At 34.6% G+C, this 26,953-nt stretch overlaps 1 protein-coding gene across 6 annotated transcripts in view; it reads left to right on the top strand.

Annotated features, from left to right (window-relative positions):
- LOC110466016 overlaps window positions 1-26,953 on the top strand; it is a 77,429-nt gene that overhangs the window by 45,003 nt on the left and 5,473 nt on the right. For all 6 annotated transcript variants that reach the window (XM_021522262.1, XM_021522260.1, XM_021522256.1 and 3 more), the window contains 33 exons: window positions 168-249; window positions 789-1,336; window positions 2,022-2,177; window positions 2,867-2,984; window positions 3,925-4,045; window positions 4,864-5,018; window positions 5,353-5,466; window positions 5,724-5,858; window positions 6,091-6,156; window positions 6,595-6,660; window positions 6,984-7,165; window positions 7,723-7,820; window positions 8,635-8,768; window positions 9,289-9,344; window positions 9,853-10,080; window positions 10,529-10,639; window positions 11,952-12,119; window positions 12,970-13,110; window positions 13,713-13,794; window positions 14,467-15,020; window positions 15,741-15,899; window positions 17,626-17,743; window positions 18,093-18,213; window positions 18,836-18,990; window positions 19,666-19,779; window positions 20,263-20,397; window positions 21,094-21,159; window positions 21,815-21,880; window positions 22,537-22,709; window positions 23,337-23,434; window positions 23,717-23,853; window positions 26,213-26,268; window positions 26,606-26,833. In XM_021522262.1, coding sequence (XP_021377937.1) covers window positions 168-249; window positions 789-1,336; window positions 2,022-2,177; window positions 2,867-2,984; window positions 3,925-4,045; window positions 4,864-5,018; window positions 5,353-5,466; window positions 5,724-5,858; window positions 6,091-6,156; window positions 6,595-6,660; window positions 6,984-7,165; window positions 7,723-7,820; window positions 8,635-8,768; window positions 9,289-9,344; window positions 9,853-10,080; window positions 10,529-10,639; window positions 11,952-12,119; window positions 12,970-13,110; window positions 13,713-13,794; window positions 14,467-15,020; window positions 15,741-15,899; window positions 17,626-17,743; window positions 18,093-18,213; window positions 18,836-18,990; window positions 19,666-19,779; window positions 20,263-20,397; window positions 21,094-21,159; window positions 21,815-21,880; window positions 22,537-22,709; window positions 23,337-23,434; window positions 23,717-23,853; window positions 26,213-26,268; window positions 26,606-26,833 — 4,941 coding nt within the window. The remainder of the gene's footprint in view (window positions 1-167; window positions 250-788; window positions 1,337-2,021; window positions 2,178-2,866; window positions 2,985-3,924; window positions 4,046-4,863; window positions 5,019-5,352; window positions 5,467-5,723; window positions 5,859-6,090; window positions 6,157-6,594; window positions 6,661-6,983; window positions 7,166-7,722; window positions 7,821-8,634; window positions 8,769-9,288; window positions 9,345-9,852; window positions 10,081-10,528; window positions 10,640-11,951; window positions 12,120-12,969; window positions 13,111-13,712; window positions 13,795-14,466; window positions 15,021-15,740; window positions 15,900-17,625; window positions 17,744-18,092; window positions 18,214-18,835; window positions 18,991-19,665; window positions 19,780-20,262; window positions 20,398-21,093; window positions 21,160-21,814; window positions 21,881-22,536; window positions 22,710-23,336; window positions 23,435-23,716; window positions 23,854-26,212; window positions 26,269-26,605; window positions 26,834-26,953) is intronic.

The following is a 26,953-nucleotide window of genomic DNA, read 5'->3' on the forward strand; positions in this document are numbered from 1 at the left end:
TTATACTTTGCTATTTTCCAGTTCATTGAATCTATTAAACCTGCCAATAAATCTTATATTGATAACAGCACCATTAATCCTCACAAGAGTATAAATATAATGAGTTCTGAGCCCCAGTTATATTAAACGAGACGGATACAATATACTTATACTTTGTTATTTTGCAGGTTTGGCGGTGGATCGTTTTCATTTGCAAACATAATTAAAGATATAACAAGTTCATTCAACACTGAATTCGACTTAGAACAGGTACGTCTGGTGTATAGAATACCTTCCTTCGATTTTATCCCACAGATGCGTCTGATGTCATGTCAATTATCTACCTGCGTTCAAATACCGCCAGTTGGTGTCACAAATGGGACGAGATATATTGACCGCAAAAGATATACATACATACCAAAGTGTCTTGGTATAAAAATGATATTAGCAGTCTTTTCACGACAAAAATCTTGAGATGTTCCTCGGTAAAGCTGAATTTAACTAGTCTGGTATAAAAAGCTATCGAATAGTTTCGTTCTAAAAAATTAGTGCAGGAATTTTGACATCACAAAGAATAAAATGTTTTCTGTGAAAAACTGAAATTACTTACTTTTTTCAGTTAAAAGTTTAACGTTCTGTCTTGACATCATGATTTATCAAATTAATCGACTACTAGTTTTTGATCTTTATTTTCTTAAGTGTAATGATTGTCGGAATCGAATGTATTCGAAGTAAGCGTCAATGTGTAAAAACAATCGAAATTTGATTAGTCAACACTCTTTAATCATATATTTTTATTTTCATTTAAGTTACGAAACTTCAAAGTGGAACACCCAGACATGGGATCAGGAACTCGAGCTTACGAGCAAGCTGTGGAAAAGACAGAAACCAACATCCAGTGGCTAAAACAGAACTTTGAGACGGTGAGGTCGTGGTTACAAGAAAACACTCACAAACAACTGGAAGTAACGGATGTCAGACTTCCGCGGTCGGTCCTTCCATATCTATACGAACTCGATATCTACCCCGACTTCTATAAAAACGATCCAAAAGATTTCGAATTCACGGGTGAAGTGTCAATCCATGTCAGCTGTGTACAGGCTACCAACAATATAACGCTACATAGTCACTCCCTTACCATTGATGAAAATAGTATCAAGCTGAATACGGCAGGTGATACAGCCCCAAATGTGGTTAAAGTAAGCTATGACCTTGAGCGACAGTTTCTGATTCTGGAGTTGGACAGCGACCTTCTGGCTGGAAGGAATTACTCTTTTGGTATCAGCTTTAGCGGACGGCTAAAGGACGATATGGTGGGGTTATACTATAGTTCATACCAACGAGCTAACAATACCGTGTAAGTATATGTTTGTAATTTCATGTATAAAGGTCTCCTTGAAGCAAACCGCGTGCCAATTAGTAAAGCTAGAGTCAGAACAAAGCCCACAGTTTGCGTTAGCGTGCAGTTCTGTAAAGTTTGTGTATGTGTTCATTTATATAGATTTATATATATATATATGTTGGGGATTTCTTTTGGGGGGTGGGGGGAAGNTATATTTAGAGTAAGGATTAGAGATAACTGTTATGGAAACTTTTTTTTTTTTAATATGAAATGCTCAAATCGCCTGGTTCCTGATTTTTACAATCAACATTGCATAAAAAGTATGACAAAAACAAACAAATCTAATAAAAAAAGAATATTAAAAATTTATTTTTAACTAACAAAATTTGAATAAAATTTGAATTTGAATACGTGAAATTGCCGTTTGCGAATAATTTTCAACTCCGATTTTATTTAGATTGTCTAAAAAAAAACAGAACGACTGCGCAAGTTTGGTAAAATGGAAACGTGACACGTACAATTATGGTTAATATTTCTTGTGTAAACAACAAGAAAAGTTAATGATTTTTAAACGTATTTATCTGTTATTGATTATATATATTAGAACGCACTAGTAACTATAGCCGCCCTATTTTTTCATTGGCGAGTATATTCTTCATCAATACGTTAACAATCCTGTATGATCTTGTTGTCACTACAGATACATGGCCACAACACAGTTGGAACCCACAGATGCCAGGAAGACGTTTCCCTGTTTTGACGAGCCAAACATGAAAGCACAATTCAAAATAACCGTCACCAGAAAACCTGAATTTATCTCCTTATCAAATATGCAGATCGAAAGAACGGAGACAAAGTAATTTGAATTGAATGATTAAAAAATACTTGATTATTTCCCCAACCAAACGGGAATTTAGAAACTTCAGTATCCCCTCTTGTTAAGTTCCAATTTTCCCACCTTTGATGAAAGAATCTAGTTAAGTACAGTGGATATTGCCAACGTGTCTTCAATCGATGGTAACTTCCCAAACGTTAAGGATTTTTCTAGAAACGATATGAAAATAAACGTATTAATTATTTGCTTTAATTTTAATTTTAATTTTGTAATTTCTTAATTGTTGTCTTTGTAAGTTGATGTCTTATTTGTTTTATTTTATAAGAGAACAAGAAAACGGTTAGTGATATGAGCAAGTGTTATGGTTGCCATATCAAATACTAGTTGGGTGTGAGATATGAAAGAAGATGTTTTTTTTATTATTATTATCATTGTGCATCAGTGTTTCCCTGTCTCTATCTCGGCTCTCACTTTGAGGGCGCCACTGTACTTGGAATATACGTAAAAGCAGAGAAGGATTAGCCTTTTAGAACACCTGCTGTAATTTTATTTGTATTTTCTGGATCTCCATGCAAAATTTCGTTTGTTTATATTTTTGAAGTTTTGAAGTTGAATCAGTTTTGAGTTCGGATTATAAAATCGTCGATACTTGAGCATTCCTTTGTTGTATTGTCATTTCTAACCCTAAAGTGTACATCTGTTTAATTCAGAGCTGGTGACCTTCGAGCCGATCACTATAATGTATCACCGATCATGTCCACCTACCTCGTAGCCTTCGTTGTCTGTGACTTTGCTCATATAAATGGTACAACGAAAAATGGTATTTATGTAAGTAACACATATAAATAGTACAACGAAATCAATGTATATACGTAGGTAGAGTTATGTAGTAAGTTATGTTACCGGTACAACGACAAATGATATTTATGTTAGTAACAAATAATAATAGTACAATGATATAGAATTAATGTAAGTAACCGATATTAATGGTGTAACGGAAAATGGCATATATGTAGATATATATGTAAACAACTGATAAGTAGCCAATATTACCGGTACACTGGAAAATAGTTTATACGTAAGTTACTGCTAAGTAACTAATATTACCGGCATAACGACAAATGATCTTTATGTAAATAACCAAAAGTACCGGTACAACTAAAATGATATATACATAAGTAACCAATATTTCCGGTTCAACTATACATGGTATATATGTAAGTAACCAACATTACCGGCACAACAGAAAATAATGATATTCATAATAATTTTTGCAATAGCTAAAATGTCCAGTACACGATAATTGAATATATGCTTGTACAGTTATGGTTATATATGAATTATTCTATTTGTCGAGAAATTGTCTAAAATAAAAAAAAGTATAATGTAAGCACTATTTAGCGAACAAATGGTTTATTTGCAAATTTCGTAATTTATTCATAAATGTTTATGTTTTAACGAAAGAATTATATAGATCTTAGTTCAACTAGAATTGTTTTATGTATGCAAGTACAGATTTACATTCTACAACAAAATAATTTCCAAATGGTTTACAGAAAATATTCCTCAATTAGCTTATCCTGGCAAAACATTGTTTAGGTGCGAACTATTATACTCATAACAGCAGTATGCAAAAACTTAAGCACATTCCGAGGATTTTTTTCAGGATATTTATTTTACTTCAGTATTTAGTTATGTTATATATAACCAAGGATTAATGTTGGTAAACTAGAAACAATGTACATCCTGATCTCTGATTGACCTCCAGTATGGGGCGCTGGCACCTAAAGAGCTGATTGACCAGGCGAGGTTCTCCCTTGAAGTTGGTATTGATACCATTACTCTGTACGAGGAGTTCTTCGATATCAAGTTTCCGCTTAAGAAGCAAGGTAAATACAAAAATGATTTAATAAAAAATGTATATACATGTATATAGTAATAAGTATACGTAATGTTCAAAATGTCTCTTTACAGGCGGTTAAGAATAAGCGTGTAAGTAGCAAGGAGATACAATATTTCATTCAAATAATTGTGCACAATGCCAGTGTGGAATAATTGAGTATGTGCGTGTGCAGCACATACTAACCGTGCGCAGTCTAGTAACCTCCGTCCCCCTACTTCACTCAGATCCAACGGTACATGCATATACACACTGAGAAGGGAACATTCTTACAGCAAATATTTGTCGTTTGGATTTTTACATTAAATGAGAGCTGATGTAAGTAAAAGTGTATATAATATAAGTTGTTCCAACCAAATTATCTCTTAAGAAAGAGGGTATATACTAGTTATACGCAGAAGACGTTCCTAGACAAGAAAGAAATGTTTGGGGAAAGAATTGACCTTATGTTTACCACTACATGTACTAAAGAGACAACTATTCAAGTGATATATGTTAGATGGTGTTTTGGGTACCACATAAAAGTTGTTTCCCGAATTTCATTGATGCCAAAGGTCAAGTTACACTCATACCTATTTGGTGTCTGTGAGTCCAGATCACGTCGAGGTTACATTTTACTTGTGTTCTTTTCTTGGAGTTTTACTGTTTTTCTATTTGTGTTCTTTTCTTGGAGTTTTACTGTTTTTCCTTTGTTTTGTTCTTTTCTTTGTGTTGGTGTCTCCCAGGGTACTAGTGGACGTTAAACCTCGATCAAGCAAACAAGTAAGAGATGTAACAATATATATATATATATTACTTCATGTTTAGAAATGATCGCCATCCCTGATTTCGCGGCCGGCGCCATGGAGAACTGGGGACTTATTACGTACAGGGAGACAGCCATGTTATATGAACCAGGCGTGTCATCAGAGTCCAACAAACAACGCGTCACCACCGTTATCACGCACGAGCTCGCTCACCAGGTAAGGCGTCATTATGTGTACTTGAAAACCATGCTTTCCAGATAGATCAATGATGTAGGTTTAATCAAACTCATCAGGCAAAAGCCTTACAAAAAATATATTTGAATAACTTGCATAAATCTTACGCTCGTTGATAAGATGTTAAGAAATTTAACGTCGTCAGGAAGCATTAATGTATGAGACGTTGAACAGGCGTTGTTACCAATCTACATGCTCGCACATCAGATCACGTGAATTATCAAGTCAAAGCTACTTAATTACTACTCTTTTTGTCTTAAATATCTCTTCTAGATAATGAAATATCGGTATTGAAATACATAATTTATGTTGATAGTGGTTTGGAAACCTGGTGACATTGGATTGGTGGGATGACCTCTGGCTCAATGAAGGGTTCGCGACCTTTGTGGAATACTTTGGAGCCGACAATAAATTCCCGGACTGGACTTACGTACGTTCAACGTGTCGCAAATAGATATATCCGAAGGTGACATTGGATATTTGCTTGTAATGTTATATAATATGCTCTTTGTAACAAGGAGTATGATTATACTGCTGAATAGTGACATATAAGAATGTATAGGACTAAACATTACATCATAGAGAAGTTAGTCGATAACATTTTTTTATTTTTTAATTGTTGTTCTTTGTGTTACCATTCATAACGTATTTGCTTTATACATACAATTTTCCTTTCCTCTTTGGCAGTTTGATATCTTTACCATTGAACAAGTCCAGGATGCATTTGATTTCGATGCTCTTCTGACGTCACATCCACTTTTTGCATCAGTAGCAAACCCGGACCAGATCAATGAAGTTTTCGACACTATCTCGTACTCTAAGGTAAGATACCAAAATACATGCTTCCTTTTTCTACCTATTACAAAACATCTCGTCGCAAATATTTCAGGATATTGACTACGAAACATAAGAACAGATATAAAACCCTTGAATGTAACACTATCAAGATAATATAACGACTTTCGACATATACCATGTTTAAGGATATGCTGTGAATGGGGACTGTTAAAGTAAAAATTCTGTTATGAGAAAGTAAATCAATTTTATTCCTCAGGGAGCCAGCGTTATCAGAATGATGCGGTTTTTCTGTGGTGACAAAACGTTTCAGCTTGGAATTCAGGTAGATTTTTGTTACTTTATGTTTATAAAGCGTTCTCCCATTTGGATTAAAAATACAAAAGTATAATGGTGTAAAAATGTGTACATGTTTTTTGAAAAAATGTCCCAGAGTAAATAATTATGTACAAAAAAAGAACAAGTTATCGTTAAGTTAACAAACTGTATCAACATATCAAATTGCCTCTTTTATATCCATTTCTTCTTTATCCCTTTCACCCCTATGCAACTTTAGTAGACTCTACCGTGCATTGATTTAGGTGAGTCCATTATGGTCTACAGTGGTGAAAGGGGAATGAAAAGTCAACTAATTGCATTACTTGAGCTACATTTGTTATCAATCGTATTAGTCTGAATTAACACTCACTAAAATAGAATACGGGGGCCACCATGTCATGTATTTTATAACTTGAGGTAATGTGATATTGTATCCATACTTCAGAGGTATTTGAAGCAGAGAGAATTCAAGAACGCTGATCACAATGACCTATGGGCCGCAATGGAGGAGGTAAGAATACTGCGAATGATTTGTTGGATTATTGGATCAAAACATATATCAAGAGAAAGGATTTTTTTAATTATGCATAGGTCGTAAGTAAACAGCTCTATCAGAGTTATTCCTAAAGTTAATATCATTTTTAGATTTAGATATCAATTGGATTAGGACTGTGTCTTTGTTCTATTTTCGCCTTGATATTTCTTTTTTTAAATGTTCAGTTTATGGTAATGCTTTCCTGATATAAAGGCTGTTTCTTCAACAAATTTGACTATAAAACTACCTTGGTATATTTTCCTTTTAGAAATGAAGTATGAATCTATTTATAATTTTAGCAAATAAAAAATGAGAGTCGCGTCCTGGAGGTGAAAAACATCATGAATACGTGGATCCTACAAATGAACTACCCTGTTGTGACCCTCAGTAAAGTCAGCAACACTAACATACGAGCCACCCAGAAACGCTACCTCACTAATCCTAACGCCGTAGACCCGGGTAGATTTGTCTCCCCTTACAAGTAAGTGCAAGCTGTTCTTTCCCGAGTGATATCTCCTTCATACGTCACCCCTAGTAGAGAAATGCATGCTTTCTAAACAATAAATTCAAACATATATTTTTCTAAATTACATTTAGAATAATTTATTTTACACTAACCTGACAATATTTTGATGAACCAAAAATAGTACAGATGAATAATGTACTTTCACCGAGGCATTTATCTCAGCAGACATAACATGTATCCTAAGTCTTCACTGTAAAATGACCTTAGCATGGTCTTTATGTAGGCATTGATTTCCTATCCAGGACATATAAACTCGCCTCGTCACGTCTGCATTTTAGGCTCTTTGCAGAGATGTCATGTACATACCAACCTTTATTTATTCATTTATGTGCACATTGCGATGATTATCCTCTTGCTTAATGTATGATGGTGATTGTACGCCCTTTTTGTTTAACAATTATAACTAATTCTTGTATCCATATGTTGTGAAGCATTTAAGAGTAATTTTACAAATTATATATGGCGTTATATAAATGTCGTATATTATTACTATTATATTATTATATCCACAGCTACACTTGGATGATTCCAACTACTATTACCTTCAAATCTGACGTTAATTTCAACCAGACAAGTGTGGATGTATACTGGCACAACAACAAAGTTGATGGTGAGAACGTGCTGTCTTTATAAAAGAATGCATTGAAAGATCATATTGTATAAGATCTATATTTGTAACCTTCATCGAGTCACTGCAATGCAAAAACGATATAACGATGTTCTTACTCAGACAGTTTCGCTGACATTCTGCCAGCTTGGTCACTGGTGACATTAGTGATGTTGTTCACATTGTTTTACATAACAGTGACTCGATGAATTTTGAAAATATACCTAACATTCCTGCTAAATGAAACTTTTCAGTGATATATTTGTTCTATTCGTTATATTTTTTTGTTATATCTGTCGTGTTTACTAAGCCACATAAGTAATATGGTTGCCATCATACTCCCGTAGGGACAGATTACATTTCTTAATGTGATAGGACGGTTGATGTGATGTTCTGATTATGCTAATTAGAGAGCTTTCTGGATTTCTTGTCATCACCCGAATCCTCCATATGAGGACGCTACATGACCTGGATTTAATCTAGACTTATATGATGGATATCGTTGTTGAAGCGGAAGACGTTAATCCCTCCGGAACACATGGTCTTACTATCATTGCGCTTTTTCAATGTCATCCATGTTAATATTGCCTTTTTTCCTTTTGCCGTAGTGTTATCGTAGAGTTCGAACTATGCTTTTATTGACACTGTTGCTTGTTTTCATTTAGCTCAATAAATATCAATATTATGAAAATTTAGAATTATATCACTCTTTTTCATGAAAACAGGTGATGCTATGAAATTTCGATATGTTCTGTAAACAAAGGCAACTTATACATAAGGCCGATAATTTGTATACAATGTCTCATTTCTCACTCAGATATAACGCTGAGGAAACCCATGCAAGATGGTGACTGGTTTTTAGCGAACGTCCAGCAGTTCGGATTTTACCGAGTGAATTATGATAGCGACAACTGGGTTGCATTAACGAATCAACTAAAGACAGATCACAAGGTACTATTAGGCTGCTAAAATGTCAAAATGTATTAATTTGTTCTCTTTATCAATATATTAGAAACTAATAAGTCTTTTGTTAGATGTTTTGCAATCTGCTTGGTCAGTAACATATGAACTGCTGAACAGAAGAATGGTGAAATAAATCAAGAGAAAAGTGATATCAATTTCGAGATAATTGAAATAATATTAATTCAATCATATGCTTTGTAAAAGAATTTCACATGACTGAATCTTTAAATATCGCACTGGGAACCTAGTGGCATTAGTCCTTTTGTCACTTTGAGGGCGTAACATTACTTGGATCGTGACCTAGATTACATGGTAGGTACCGATGATGAAGCCTGCTCATAGTATCATTATACTATTTCAATTGTCTCCATGTATTTCTTTTCTTTTATCCATATTTGCCATAGATTTGTCGATTTTGAGTTCGAATTAGGAGTTTGTAAACATTTTCTGCTATTGGTTTTCCTAATTATATGAACAAAATCAATACCTATACCATTGTACTCAACAGATTATTCACACCATCAACAGAGGACAACTTATCAATGATGCCTGGAATCTGGCAAAGTAAGTAGTTTTACATTAGAAATGCACAGTGAAGTTTGGTACCTCACACATGATATATAGAGGGCCCTTAACGACTGATAATTGGTTAGAAATTAAAGCTAATTAAGTAAGCTTATTCCAAACTGAAAACATATAATATGATTAATTATAACGAGGTCGATATCTAATTACTTCAAAACAAATAAATGATAAAAGGGATTACCCGTTGCCAAATGTATGATTTTCTGTTACGTTTAACAATGGGCGCTGATATTTTCTATTCTAGCCTAAAACTATGAGCTATTTAGTTGTCTTGCTGGTATTTTCCATCTAACGATTGCTTTGCTTACGGACATTTATTGATTTCGGATTTAGTCGAGATGGTATTTTTCAATATCAATTTATTTCCATGAAATAATACAATTGAAGTTCTTTGTTAAAAGACAAAGAAGAGTAAACAACAACATAATTTACAACAGGTGCTGTTGTTAACTTCAGTTACTAAGAAAGTCAATGCTATGCGTTACAGTTCCGGGGAATTATCCTTACAAATCGCTTTGGATATGATTGACTACCTGACGGAAGAACTGGATTACGTCCCCTGGTATGCTGCTCTCGCCCAGCTCGGGTATGCTGATGAGATGCTAATGAGGACAGAGGTGTACGGAGATTTTACTACAGTTATTCGAAACCTGATCGCCAAACCGTTTGAAAGTGTAGGATTACACAAGAAAGACACTGACGGACATCTTGAAAGGTAGATGTAGCTAGTTTTATATACCGGCTTTACTTTTTTATGTTGAATTATACACACGGAATTAAATATTGAATGTTGACAGAAGAAATATTAAACTATATAAGATTGTTTTCAATCGCATAATTCGATATGGTTTTTATCAAAATTCATGAATGCGATGCTTTATAAAAACAGTCAACATGTATAAGAATGTATAACAAAACAAATACATATTTAGCTGTTTACGTATATAACAATAAAACATACATCAATATGTCATCGATATATTTATATTTCAATTGCATATACAGTTCAATATTTAATGTTTTCGACAGCTACAAAATATTCTTTTTCATCTGAACTTGAATCATTATGATGTATAATTTTTATAAAAACATGACATAATAACCTAATATGACTGATAATGTCTAATAATATAGTCATGGTTGTCGTTGTGATCATGTAACAGGATGTTGCGTATCTCGATGTCGAGTCAGGCGTGTGGGTACGGTATCGAAGAATGTGTGGAGACGGCTACAAACATGTTCCAAGAATGGATGGTCGACCCCGGCAATAACAAGTAAATACACTCAATTGGTATTTCAGCACAGAATTGTACATTAAGTATGTACTGTCCACCAGCACAGAAATGTACGTTAAGTATGTACTGTCCACCAGCACAGAATTGTACGTTAAGTATGTACTGTCCACTAGCACAGAATTGTATGTTAAGTATGTGCTGTCCACCAGCACAGAATTGTACGTTAAGTATGTACTCTCCACCAGCACAGAATTGTACGTTAAGTATGTGCTCTCCACCAGCACAGAATTGTACGTTAAGTATGTACTCTCCACCAGCACAGAATTGTACGTTAAGTATGTACTCTCCACCAGAACAGAATTGTACGTTAAGTATGTACTGTCCACCAGAACAGAATCGTACGTTAAGTATGTTCTGTCCACCAGCACAGAATTGTACGTTAAGTATGTACTGTCCACCAACACAGAATTGTACGTTAAGTATAACTGTCCACCAACACAGAATCGTGCGTTAAGTATAACTGTCCACCAACACAGAATTGTACGTTAAGAATGTACTGTCCACCAACACAGAATTGTACATTAAGTATGTGCTGTCCACCAGCACAGAATTGTACGTTAAGTATGTGCTGTCCACCAGTACAGAATTGTACATTAATTATGTACTGTCCACCATCACAGAACTGTACGTTAAGTATTACTGTCCACCAGCACAGAATTGTACGTTAAGTATGTGCTGTCCATCAGCACAGAATTGTACGTTAAGTATGTTCTGTCCACCAGCACATTTGACTTATGTTTGTTTAATCTAGTTTCCGTATCAACAATTACCAATTTTTCATTAACATGCAATAAGCTTATCATATGTAATGCATACATATGTTTTCTCTTTACTACACTATTACGTGTGTAACTGTTTATTACTGTAAAGAGAGGGCCTTACCTGTTGCCCAATTCGTTCGTATTAAAGATCGGAACAATAAATGTCCTGAAATGAAATTGGTATTTCAAATTGAGTCTACAATTGTTTTGTTTATCGGTTCTTTTATATTTGCGTCAAATCATTATTATTTTTTATTTCTTATCTTATTTATATCGATCCTCAACTTCTATTTACGATACCAGAAGTCAGTATACTATCATTATTACTAACGTAGTTCCCCCTGTACATGTATACCGATTACTCGAGTTGTCACAGGAAAAAACCTATTTTCAAAAAAATAAACTTTGAAAAAAGAAATGAATAACTTTGACTAGTAGTCATATACAGGAGTGATATTGCTTTCTTAAGATCTTCAGATATTTGTTCTTTAAGTATTTTTGATATTTATGATTGCCTTATGAATTTGCAGGATAGACCCTGACGTAAAACAGGCTGTGTACTGTGCGGGTATCGCGGAGGGCGGGGCACTGGAGTGGGATTTCCTCTACAGTCAGTACAAGACAAGCAACAACGCCGCCGAGAAGAAACGCATCCTCTACTCACTGTCGTGTTCCAAGGAACCTTGGATACTCAGAAAGTCAGTTTAGTTGTCATGCTTGTTTTTCGTCGTCTCTATGTTTGTAATTTTTATGTGACTTAAAAACATCCTTTAAATGGGACATGCATGTTATATTTGGAGTAAACAAAACATGTCAATGTTAAAAAAAGTTCATAAAACATTTTTTTTTACAATTGGGGTGGAAAAATAATGTATGGTCTAATGTAATTATCAGCTGATAAACGAAATGATTAGAAAGACGTAAGACCAAAATATATAAACATGGTATTGATATAATAAGTTTTACTTTCTACAAAAACAATGTACGTCCCGGGTCGGTGACATTAAAAATTTACAACTTCATCACATCGTTGTACAGGTAAAATATATAACTTCGTCACATCGTTGTACAGGTAAAATATACAACTTCGTCACATCGCTGTACAGGTAAAATATAAAACTTCGTCACATCGTTGTACAGGTAAAATATACAACTTCGTCACATCATTGTACAGGTAAAATATACAACTTCGTCACATCGTTGTACAGGTAAAATATACAAATCGATCACTCAGTCATGACAAAGGGTCAAGTCGGTCTTGAAACATTGCGATATGTTTAATACGTATTTTGTTTGTGTAGAAAGTAAAACTTTGATATCGAATATGTCCAAACTGATAAATCTTATCGAAGATATGTTATTGATATAATTCTACTATTAGTTTAATGTTGAAAAATTTGATAACTTAGAATAAACGAAAACAATGAAAAAGACAAATACAAAATAAATCAAAAAGAGAAAAATATATACTGTATGTCTCCTGTATAAATCATATCTATCTATTTGATTTACTTTAAAAGTTAATCCTCAACTTATTTCCTTCAATAGATATCTCGACATGAGTTTGGATTCAGCCGAGGTCAGAAAACAGGACGCCAGTTATGTCATCATTTACGTGTCCCATCACTCGATTGGTCGAGACATCGCCTGGAACTTTGTTAGGGACAAGTGGGACACTCTAATGACTGAGTACGTAGCTTTTTTAGATATTATTTGTCAATTTTTGAAATACGGATCTAGACAGTAGTTATAAACGTACATGTAGCGGTAGTATATTGTACAATACATCAGTGATATATTTTTAAAGGACTCACACAACTAAATCAGCCAATCAGCAAGTGTCTCACACGATTGTAATCCCTATCTTACATTTGTTCCGGGTTTATACAGTGCCTCTGAGTAACTTAAATAGGCAATTGTTGACATATTTTGCATTGAATGAAATCTACAGATATTGAACTTTAAAAAAAATGTATAGTTTTAGTAGATTTAAAAATGTGATGGCGGATTGATATGGGGTCAAATGTCATGGGGTGTTCCCGTCCCATTTCACCGGTTTGTCTTGTAAACTTCCGGTTGTCAAAGGCAGACGCCTGTAATGCTCTTATATGCCACCAAACTCACCACAAAACGCATTTTGAATCCTTTGTCAGTTATGTATCTATGAATCTAGACAGTTGTCACTGGTGTTGAACTTTAAATAGTAACGCTATTAGCTCAAAAGCTTGGTAATAACATATAGCAAATTAATTAGTTGTGAGAGCCCTAAATGCTGTACGGTTTTATTTTAGATTTGGAGGAGGATCGTTTTCGTTTGCAAGCCTTATTTCTGGGGTAACAAGCTCCTTTAATACCGAGTATGACTTGCAGCAAGTAAGTTGACAAGTCCGAATGTGTTGAAGGTTTTGATGATCTGGTGTTTAAGATGTGTGCTTTGTAATATTGATTTAAGGAACACAACGAAAGAAAACAAGAAAGAAACACTGTTCTAAATGTATTTTCATCAACTCTATTTTCCTCAAATAATCGATTAATATTGCTTGTATGGAATTCTTAATGAAGACGTTTACATTCTTGAGACGTAGAAGTGCGGTGTATTCTGTCTAAAGCTAGTGAATTTCTTATTTTAACATTTTTTGTTAGATGGATACCTTTTATAATCATTTTTAATTCGTGAACGGTAAATAGGAATTGGTTATAATTAATTTTACTGTCAATATTGATAGAAATTGATAGAAACGTGGTTCGATTGGCAGAGAATACCCTAACGTTTTCTGGTTAAAACTTTCATTTTCATCGTCTGTTCTTGTCATTGATTATACGTATACCACATATAAACTCTGTTATGTTTTGTCATTGAAAACTAGTTAAGTTGAAAAAGGAAAGTGACAACCCATCAAAAAACCTTTAGCTTAAGAATAAGAGAGCTTTAAAAAAATATGTAACGCATTGATCGTAGTGACTTATCAAATATAAGTTATTAAAGACGAAGTCGGTACGATGGAGATATCTGTTATTCAGGGAATAGTGATATTGTTTTTTCAGCTCGTAGATTTCAAAACTGAAAATCCAGACATGGGCTCGGGAACCCGGGCTTATGAACAGGCCTTAGAAAAGACGGGATCTAACATTCAATGGATAAAGAAAAACATGGAGACGATTCGCTCCTGGCTTGGTGACAATAAAGGCAACACGCTGTCTAAAGTATTGACGGACGTCAGACTTCCACGATCTGTCCTTCCATCCTCTTACGAGCTCCAGATGTTCCCTAACTTTTATGAAGCAGACCCGGCGCAATTCACCTTCAACGGTAACATAACTATGTATGTGAGGTGTGTGGAGCGGACAAACAATATCACACTGCACGCGGTGAACTTAGACATTGATGAACAGACTATTCGACTTGCTGACAAAACTGGTGGTGAAGTAACTGTGTCGAAAGTATCTCAGGACAACGACAGACAATTCGTCATTTTACATCTGTCGGGGTATTTGACTGCTGGTCGGAACTATACGCTGAGTATGTCGTTTAGTGGACAATTAGGAGACAACATGGTTGGAATGTACTATAGTTCATATCAACATGGAAATAAAACAATGTAAGTTTATGTCTTTTGTCAGAGATTGTTGAATTATGTAAATTCCAAAAGCAGAAATCAAAATTCTAATACTGATGATGACTCGTGCTGCAGGAATCAGTTTTCAAAGTCGTTAACGAGTAAATAAATTATTTAACGGCAATTTCAGATTTGCTTTTGACATTTTCCGAGAAAGATCAGATCTTCATGAAACTTCTAATGAGCGTTTGTAGGCATGTGTTAATGTGCGCAACGTGTTTCGTTTTTCGATTAATCAATAAACAAGTCCGCCGCGGCCTCTGATTGGCTGAGCTATATTTGACCATATATTTGGTTCTATTTTGTAGATTGTAATGAAAGTTGTTGAAAGTGATGTTAACATGATTATCTCGATTAGAAAAACAATTGACTTTTTTGGATAAAATGGTCACTGTATAATGTCCTTTTTTTGGTCGAAATTAAGATAAAGTTTGATTTTTTGTTCTTCAAATTTTAATACTTAGTAATAATATGGCATTAAAAACTCTACTTAGACTTCTGGTTAGTCATTGATCAAAATTGCGGCAGTGAATTTTCTTCTGAATAGTTTAAGTTAAGATATTGTATAATTTTGGTCATATCTGGTATGTGTGACTATCATGTCATTGGTAGGTATTTCTGATTACTCATTTGCTTATATGGAGATAGTAACGTTTTTTTGTTTCCGTTTCAATCTGTTTTCGTTGTCTATCTTTTCACCAGATACATGGCTACCACTAAGATGGAACCCACACATGCCAGAAAAGCTTTTCCCTGTTTTGACGAGCCCAATATGAAAGCAAAGTTCAAAATAACTTTAGTAAGGAAACCGGCACTTGTTTCGTTATCAAATATGCCGGTGGAAACCAAGGGAAATGCTTGGTGAGTTGGTTCAACTATTTTCACATTATGAAAGGATTTTTTAATTAGAGATATAAGATTAAATGTGTTTTTTTGATGTCAGCTATCTATATAATTGTACAGTAACACAGAACTTTGTTAAACCTCAAGTGCGCTTCGTGTAATTTCATTGGTGGAGGAAAACGGAATAAAAATACTCATACACTAGGAAAAACCAAACGATTTAAAACACGTCAGGGTGCGTTGTCATGAGACAATAAAATCGTTCCCTTCACGAAAATTATGTGCATATAAGTTTCATTACTGTCGCTTTATTTGTCTTTGAATAGCGGATGACATTTTTGTAACCTGTGGTGTAAAAACTTTTGTAACACATTCATGTCATATAGATTAACACATGTTACTTGTAAAGGTTAAAGCAAAGTAGAAACGATTTTAGCGAATGTCTCAAAATATATAGTGGAAATACTTCTACAGAATTTTCAATTAATACAATATTAATTTACAGCATTAAAAGCACTAAAATAACGCTACCGCTTGAACATGTATGTTATCAGTATTTTTTTGTTGGACCACTTTCATCGTCTGAATTTTCTAAATCAACTTTATATAACTGCTTGATATTAAGTCATGTCGACAGGTTACACAATTTTCTCGAAGCTACAACCCTGGGCTTTTGAAGAATGAACTAAAAGCAAAAGTTACCCCCCTCAGACAATATATAAGTTTGATTTGAGAGACTGCATATGTAGACCTGCCTTTGCTGATATTAACATTGCAGAGATGTTTTGGTCTTCTCCAAATATGTTGGGACTGGTATTTCCTTATTGTCAAACGTAAATGGTGAACAACATAGGTTATGTCTTTGTCTTTGATATCCTATCTTTGTTACATCATACAGTAACGGAGTCTTTTTCTATTATGAGTGTTTAATGTGGCCTATTTAAAGTCATGGTATCAATATGATTTAAACCAAAACGCTGCTGTATGGTTTATATATACTAATGCATTCCTTTAGAAAACCTTCTATAAATAACAGGCGGGATTGTTGCTTGTGGTTGCTAATAAGAATTAGGTATACTTCTATATTATTTTTATAAACTTTGCTTTTAGGACAGATGGAGGTATGGCTGATTGTGGTTGTAGGAATTAAGAATACTACTATATTGCCTTATTTAGGAGAGAGGGATATGTGACTGATGGTTGTACTTATTTCTTCTACAACCACTATATGTTTCCTCACTCCACACTCGTCGGACAAACTTGTAAGGAGCTGGTAAACCTTTTTTGGTTATCAGCATTGACGTTATTACATCCGTCAATCTTCAAATTATGACTTCAAGAAAACTTTTTCGTATTTTTCTACTGTTACGTCAGAGGGTAATTGCAGTTGTTTCCTTAATCGGAACACGACTAATGTATTCATGTTTATCTAGCTCTATTTAGTAAATTCTCAGATTATATAAAGGTACGAGGTTTACCGAGTGTTTCTTACAGTTTGACAATTATCTAGCCGGAGGACGATAAACATGATTGCCAACCATCGCTCGATAGGGAACTTCTATATATCAGTTTCATGAGCATTGTTTTCAGGAAAGTTGAATATGTGACGCACAGCTGGTTTTTAGATGAATATAGTTGTACATAATATCATTATTATTATCATCCTTTTTAGGAGAGATGGCTCTTGTTGGTTGCTATTGAATAGATAACGTATAATAATATATTGATAAACTTTGTTTTCTAGGAGAGATGGCTATGTTGCTGATGTGTACCAGGAATCCCCCGTTATGTCTACCTACCTGGTCGCTATGATTGTTTGTGATTTCCAAAGTACTTCTAATGTCACTAAGAACAACGTCACGGTAAGATGAGAAAGAAAATCGAATTAATCGGTTAATTGAATATCTCTTTAACCATAAAAGGACGCGACGTATTTAAAATGCACATCATGTACAGAACTTGATGTCAATAATATTTGTATCCGTCTTTGAGTTATTAAACATAACATTTTTTATTTTTATTTTTATTTTCTTTCTCTGTTTCGTTTTCCTCTAATTAATCGTTTTGGATGTGGGATTATATCATTCGAATTTGTTTATCATAAATCTAGTGATATTTGGGTTTTCGTAGATTTAATTCCAAACTAATGATTATCACAATTATAATTTTGTTCAGTTGTAATAAGATTCTTTCTACATTTAAATGTTACAGTATAATGCCTGGGCCACTCCAGAGAAAATTAACCAGGCTAGTTTCGCTCTGGACGTTGGAATCTCAACGTTGAATTTATACGAAGATTTCTTTGGAATCAGGTTCCCACTTCCCAAACAAGGTATGAATGAGAAATAAAACTAGTTTCTGGTATTGCAAAAAAAAAATCAGTTTGCAACATAGCCTAGCCCTAACCCTGATACCTACGTTGTAAATGTACAATGTGAAGAATGATTTTTTGAAACCATATTAACTCAAATAAAATAAACCCCCCTCACTGATTATGTATTCAAAACTTGTATAAAAATAAGGAACGTTTCAGGGCTTGGTCAGTTAGCAACATAACCTAACCCTAACCCTTACCCTTTAGTTATGTTGTAACTTTACTACACGTAAACAAAGATCTTTTATACCGTATAATCTAGAAATAAAACCAAAATATTGTCGGAAAGAATAAACATGATTTTATTTGATAACACAACCTAATCATATATTGTCTTATTAATCAGAATATATTTTGCCAGTTTTCTTGTATAAATTTATAGCTTATTACGCAAAAGATATAATTTGGAAAAATAGTGCCTCCTCAATAAAAAAAGATTTGTTCTGGAGAAATGATAGCCATTCCTTTCATTCTTTCACTGCTTTTTTGTTAGGAGACTTGAGCGCCATATTTGACTCTTGTCTGTTGATATTGGTAGAAATGATTGTCATCCATTACTTTTCATTCTAAATATTTCTAGATATGATCGCCATCCCTGATTTCGCGGCCGGTGCCATGGAGAACTGGGGACTAATTACGTACAGGGAGACAGCCATGTTGTATGAACCAGGCGTGTCGTCAGAGTCCAACAAACAACGCGTCACCACCGTTATCACGCACGAGCTTGCTCACCAGGTAATACGTCATTACATCTACTTATAATAGTCCACATGCATGTCAGTTAAATTTGATTACCTGAAAATCATACATATAGCAAGCATGCAAGTTTGGTATTTATTACCAACTTTTGTGAATTACTAGTTCCCGCATTTGGACTCTTGTCAAAAGCCTCACGGAATATTACCATAATGGTTTTTTTTATAGATTATATCAAGATTCCATTTTAGAATTTTAAGTTCACCATTAAGTCTAAGTTTCCAAAAGTCTATAACGAAAAAGTAATGTACACAATAATTTGTACGACATGAAGTAACTCAAAATTTTTGATCGGGTAAAAAATAAACTAGATCGTAAAGAATTGGGCAATGCACACCATCATGTTTAATATAAGGTCCTACAGTATGTTCCAGTATATACAGACCATGCAGGTCGTATTTGTAATATATATACATTATCGTTATATTCTAAATGCTTGAATATGACATTAAAATTGCATTTTGCATGCGTTAAACGAGAGAAGTCAATTTATCAGATATGAACTGGAGGTTAGAATAGACTAAACATTTGTTCTATCCATTTTTCAAGTTCTGACAGACTTATATGTTTTTCAGGCTTACGTTAGTAACTGGGATTTTTTTTGTAAATGTAAGAAAAAGTAGTCTCACACGAACATACATTGTTCTATTTCAGTGGTTTGGAAACCTGGTGACCTTGGATTGGTGGGATGACCTCTGGCTCAATGAAGGGTTCGCGACCTTTGTGGAATACTTTGGAGCCGACCATAAATTTCCCGACTGGAAATATGTACGTCGTTAAACATGTACTAGGTTTTTAGTGTTGACCTGCGTCTAAAAAAGATTAAACCAAACTTATTAAAAACCTATATCGATGGTTTGTTCACTAGTTAGTTTCTGGGTATGTATGCATATCCATGTATAAATGTAATGATCTGATACAAATTAGTTGTTTAGTTAGTTGAAAACAGCTGATGGATTGATACATTGTAATTATTGTTAGATATCTTTAAAAAAATCATGAATTATTTTGATTTACCTGTGAAACCTGTTTAGGTCGACAGGGCAAATAAGATTCCTACCTGAGTTCAGGGCCGGTTTTTAACGATATATATTTACCTGAAATGTATCCAAGGCTTACTTTCAAAGTCGGCCTATTTTCAAACCAGGACTATTATCGAGATGTTTATCATGATATTTTCTGACTTGAAATTGTAACTTACACTGACCTTGCATACAGGTAAAATAAAAGTGTTTCTTGATTCCTTTACAGTTTGAAATTTTTGCTGTCGATGAACTTCAAGACGCCTTTGAATCCGACGCGCTCGTGACGTCACATCCGATGTTTGCAGCTGTTTACAATCCAACTCAAATAAGAGAAGTGTTTGATTCTATATCGTATTCAAAGGTACGTCATCAAATATAGTTACTTGTATGTAAACTCTATTTAGTTAACAAAGGTACGTCATATCATATATATTGTTCTGTATAGCCCTATGTATTAGTGTTTAATACTAGACTTTCCTATAAACGATTAAGTATCAAAAGTAGGAAAAGTATTGTGAACTGAAATGGGGAAAAGTACTTGAGTTCGATAAACAAAGTACAATGTTTACCACAGCGTTGGTCTACAGGGGCAAAAGTACCACTACATTAACAAACACAAACAAAGTATACAATACATCATTAACAACAGACTCAACACAGAATACCCTGTTGAAGACGAGGAGAATAAACCACAGCGGCAACACTTGAACACAAACATTTACCACAGCGCAACGAACACTCAAACACAAATCAAAGCGCCAATGCGCAAGGGCAAAAACAGAACTAAAAATTGCTACATGAAGTAACTTTATAAAATGAATGTGTGTATAATTCGCTGTATATACAGTATAGAAATAAATTATCTAAGTCGTTACTGACACTTCCAAATTGATATTAATAAAAACAGATAGATGTCATTGTTATTAAGATGATTCAACAAGTATTAATAGGCGGAAAACCTTTAAAGTTTGTGATTGTTTATGTTGTTGTGTTTTGTTAAAATAGCTAGAGGTCAATTTTATTTAAATGAAGGCCTTTATGTTGTTGTGTTTTACAGGGAGCCAGCATAATACGAATGATGAAGTTCTTTGTCGGTGACGATGTCTTCCAAAAGGGGATACAGGTAACAATCAGGATAAATATACATAAACAATATATTAAAAAATATTAAATGTTCATGTGACGTAGGAAAGTAAAGAAAAAAAAGATAAAACGACTTCAAAACTAGCAACTTTCACCCTTCACAGTAACTCCCCTTTACAGGCTTATTTTCTACATATATCAGGGTGCCTTGGTAGAAATGAAACAGTCATAAGGATACCACATTAACAATGCTGTTCATGATGTTGATGTCAGTCGAATAAAAGCTGCAGGTATAAAATGAAATAGACAGATATGCTCATATCATAAGCATCAGTAATAAAACTGTAAGGCTCTGTTAATTCAATTAACACATATTTAGCGTCCTAGACATGGTAATAAAATGTGCAGAAGTGTCTCTTTATTTATACACCTGTCATTTTTATAAAGTTTAATTAATATAGTTTCTTTAAATGGTACCTACTTTTTCAAATGCAGCAAATTTTGAGTTGTATATCCCATACCATACAAAAATCGCAGCTCGATCTTCTACGGAAATACTCATTTTGTGATATGTGTTCGTCATTTTTCTGGAGGTTTTTACTGCTTAAGTTGTTTTTCGTTGTATCTGTATTTCATATGTTCTTTATAAGGCTTTCCTGTATAAGGCAATTTGTATTTATTTCTATTGTTCACAGAGGTACTTAAACAGTAGAATATATCAAAATGCTGTACATGACGATCTATGGATGTCAATGGCGAACGTAAGTAGCATTATCATGCTGTAAATGTGAAAAATATTTGTTTGGGGGAGGTTCTTAATGTTGGAGAGAAATGGAGAACCAACCTACGTTGTCGGGTGACCCTTAACCTTTTCACGTCTGATCGGGGAATCAAACTCCGAACGTCTTGGTGAAAGGCGAGTCACTGTCCACTACCCATCCGTCCTCATACCGAATTGCGCTCTTGCAGTTCTTTCTCCTTCCTAACCATTTTGACATGTAATGATAAGCTAGCCTTTTTTCAAAGCAATTGTTTAATTTGGTTTAAGAAAAAGTTTACTTTATTATATAGGTGACACGTATGATATGGTTAATTAGCCTGCTAGTATTTTTAGTGTTTCCTTGTGTATAATTATCCTCACAAATTACATGTATATTATCTGGTAATTTTGTTGAATATTGGAATCCTGACATGTGAATTGATAAGTTAATATTATCGTTTATTTTTGTTGTTCAAAGATATCCCTATATTTCTCATGTCTAATAAATATCAATTTTTAATTTGTTTTATAAAAATATCTTAACATATTTTACATGGTAAGTTAGTATTATGTTCTAAATGTGTTGTTCATAATTATCCTAACATATTATATAGTTGATGAGCTTCATATATTCCTTGTTAACTTTGTTTTATATAGGTATCCTCGCTGGGGTCAGCGGTCAAGGATATTATGGACACATGGACGCTCCAGATGAACTACCCCGTAGTTACCATGAGTAGAGTGAACAATACGGCAATCGCCGTGTCCCAGAAGCGATTCCTGACCAGCCCCAACGCCACCGATCCCATGAGATTTATTTCTCCTTTTAAGTACGAACGCTTTTCTTGGTTCCTTAACGCAATTATGCCTTCTTCAGGTATCTCATGTATTGACTGGTCTAATCATAAGTGTATTAGAGTTTAGTTTCCTGATATAATGTTCTGGCACGTAGATTTGTCTATAATGTCAGAACGTCGCTGGTTATATATTTTCTGGAAACAATCCAGTGTTAACATAAAGAAAATTATATTTTTAATCTCTCCACTGTAAACGAGCTACACATGCTGAACGGTAGTATTCATATTACATATGATTGCATGATTTTCTTTTCCGATTTCAGTGTTATGTGTTGACGCTGTGGTATTTTTTTCTGTGATGAATTTCAAAAAATAAAAATCAGACAGAATCTGGATAGATTTCCGGAAACAAGCCATTGTGTTCGATAAAGAATATTAAACTTCACAGTGTACAGCTCGTAACGTACTGGTTGATGTGATTATATTATTGGCTCTTTTCGTTTGTAAAATATTGCAATACATATTTTTTTTGTTTTTGACGTGGATATGTTCAATGTGCCAATTAATCAATGCGATGACCTGTTGAAGCTAGATTATGTACTAAAGTTGAGTGTCTTAAAAATATATAAACACGATGACAGTATCATATTGTCGTTTCAGCTACAAGTGGAAGATACCACTGACAGTGACTAACAAGGCCAATCCAAACTTTAACCAGTCTAGTACCGACGTCCTGTGGTTTAACGACAAACAGGCTCGTATGTAGATTTCCATGTTAATAATTGTGCAGTGTATTGATATATTAATAAGTAAAACCTCAATGTTGATGTCATCTTATGTTTTTTTCATTACATCAACGATTGTGTTTCCTATTAACAACTTGCAACAAACACAGGATGATAATATGACCTAATTAACAATGTTCTTATAAAACATTACGTTTACAAACTAATATTATTTACTGGTGATACAATATGGTATTTTTCTATTCAAATTAATTGACATATATCTTCATGGTGCATTTGAATATATAATTTTAGAGGTACACATTACTGGACATGAGATCAAAGTTGGCGAATGGTTCCTGGGAAATGTCCAACAGTTTGGCTATTACCGAGTAAACTACGACCAGTCAAACTGGAATGCACTTATCAAACAGCTAAACACCAGCCACACGGTAAGTATATTTGAACAATATTGACCGTTTTAATGCGTGCTCCTTTTGCTTATTAGGATCTAGGTTTTAGTCTGTAGTCAATAATTTATTTGTTATGTTAGGCTGCCCTCATTTATTTTTATTTATTTTACTCCCATCCCTTAAATCCTCATATTGAAATCAGGGGAAAGAATTTTGACTGTCCGTCTGTCTGTCCGTCTGTCTGCCTGTATGTCTGACGAAACACTTTCCCTGTCAGTTCTTATCCATTTAAATACTCGTGGAACGCATAAAATATATGAAAACTTACAAACGTATTACCGAACTTGTATATATGTGACATCCTCATCTAAACCTACTTCATTCCGTCCGTCTGCAACGTACGTTATCTCACACCATGCTCAAGTAGGATTATAACCGATTTTAATAGATCATGGTTCACATCTTGCTAATTACATAAATTGTGTGACCGTCAAGATGTTAACGTCGATATAAAAGGGTTATGGTCTTTTGTTTATTTCTAACAACATCTCCCCAAGTAACAACAACGAAATTTTGCAAACATCCTAGTCAGCATATAACTTTATTTGTCCAGTAACTGTTTCTCTGGTCGTCCAATGATATAAGACATGTTAGCTGTAAATGACCATAGTTGTTGATTGAATGTTCAAGCATAAACAAACACACTAACAAACTTTCGCCCTTACACTGGTGAGATATAGATTCGCCCAGTCAAATGTTCACCCTTACACTGGTGAGATATAGATTCGCCCAGTCAAATGTTCGCCCTTACACTGGTGAGATATAGATTCACCCAGTCAAACGTTCGACCACACACTGGTGAGATATAGATTCGCCCAGTCAAACGTTCGCCCTTACACTGGTGAGATATATATTCGCTCAGTCAAACTTTCGCCCTTACACTGGCGAGATATATATTCGCCCAGTCAAATGTTCGCCCTTACACTGGTGATATATATATTTGACCAGTCAAACGTTCGACCACACACTGGTGAGAAATATATTTGCCCAGTCAAACGTTCGCCCTTACACTGGTGAGATATATATTCGCCCAGTCAAACTTTCGCCCTTACACTGGTGAGATATAGATTCGCCCAGTCAAATGTTCGCCCTTACACTGGTGATATATAGATTCGCCCAGTCAAATGTTCGCCCTTACCCCGGATGAGATATAGATTCGCCCAGTCAAATGTTCGCCCTTACACTGGTGAGATATATATTCGCCCAGTCAAATTTTCGCCCTTACACTGGTAAGACATAGATATTTGCCCAGTCAAACTTTCGCCCTTACACTGGTGAGACATATATTTGCCCAGTCAAACGTTCGCCCTTACATTGGTGAGATATAGATTCGCCCAGTCAGACTTTCGCCCATACACTGGTGATATATAGATTCGCCCAGTCAGACTTTCGCCCATACACTGGTGAGATATATATTTGCCCAGTTAAACGTTCGCCCTTACATTGGTGAGATATAGATTCGCCCAGTCAAACTTTCTCCCTTACACTGGTGAGATATATGTTCGCCCTTACACTGGTGAGATATATATTTGCCCAGTCAAACGTTCGCCCTTACACTGGTGAGATAGATATTTGCCCAGTCAAATGTTCACCCTTACACTGGTGATATATAGATTCGCCCAGTCAAACTTTTGCCCTTACACTGGTGAGATATTTATTTGCCCAGTCAAATATTCTCCCTTACACTGGTGATATATAGATTCGCCCAGTCAAACTTTCGCTCTTCAGGTGTAATTGTAACAGGAGAGGAAAATCGCTGCTGGACCGGGACTTGAACCCGGGACCCTCAAAACTCAAAAAAAGTCGGATGCTCTACCAATTTAGCTATTTGATCGCCGATGAATTGCAAAGTCCATTACCGCTATAAGGTGACAACGTATAATATGATGTGTATTGATATATTTGCAATCATGATAAATTTGCCCTCATAACGGAAGATGAATCAAGCGAGATTTAAACTACGATGAAAGGCCCTTGTATACAATAATGACTGAATTGATAAACTGAAGTTGTACCAAAGATTTATTAGAAAACAGTATTACGTAATGTAAATGTTATGGTGAAGAATCATGCCAGGGTATCACATGAAAACAGTCCTTTTCCACTTTCAATTTTGTCTTTAACTAGGTACATTTTACACTTACGTTATATATGTTTGGCCAACCGACCGATTGATCTTCTTCTTTTTAGATAGACAAATATCACCAGTTTTCCATTTGTACCCGTTGGATATGACAGAGAGTGCATATGAAGATGTTACTTTGCGGTGTTAGGTGGAATTTTCAATTTTCTAACATTTTGTTATCTGTTCATTTATATGAATCTTCCATTTTTGTAGGTCATTCATACTATCAATAGAGGACAAATCATCAACGATGCATGGAGTTTGTCAAAGTAAGTGTTTCCATTAAATACACTTTCACCTCCATGTATTTCCGCACATATTTCTAACATAGTTCTGCTCGCGTCCTTTTCGCAATTCTTGTTATTCTTTATTTGAATGATCAAGATATTGATAATTTTCTTATGTTACAATAATTTGGGTCACAGTCAGTAGGAACGTTGTTATGTTATGCTTACTATATTACTTAATTTTAAATCCATACCAGTTGATATAGTTTCCCAATTTCATTAGTTTACATCAAATAACATTAAACGGTGCTGTATTTCTTCCAGACATATTATTGGCATTTACCAAACATTACATTAAAGGATTTTCAATTCAATCTAGGGCAGGAGAATTGGATTTCTTGACAGCTCTTCAGACAATTGAATACCTGGAGAATGAACAGGAATACGCCCCCTGGCGGGCTGCTTCGAATCAGTTTTCCTACGTATCAAAAATGCTTATGATGTCTAGTGTCTACGGGAAGTATGAAAACGTTATGAAGACACTTGTTACTAAACCGTTCCAAACCATAGGAATGAACGCTACCACTACTGAAGGTCATACGAGAAAGTAAGTACCACTTACTATACTGTAGATTTATTCATTTTTGCTACTTTATTAATTTCCGTTTCAACTGCCGTTATCTAGAAAACTAAATGTTCACATTATCGGCTTTTTGCTCTGATTTTG

Source organism: Mizuhopecten yessoensis, unplaced genomic scaffold, assembly GCF_002113885.1.
Source record: "Mizuhopecten yessoensis strain PY_sf001 unplaced genomic scaffold, ASM211388v2 scaffold11113, whole genome shotgun sequence".
Classification (NCBI taxonomy): domain Eukaryota; kingdom Metazoa; phylum Mollusca; class Bivalvia; order Pectinida; family Pectinidae; genus Mizuhopecten; species Mizuhopecten yessoensis.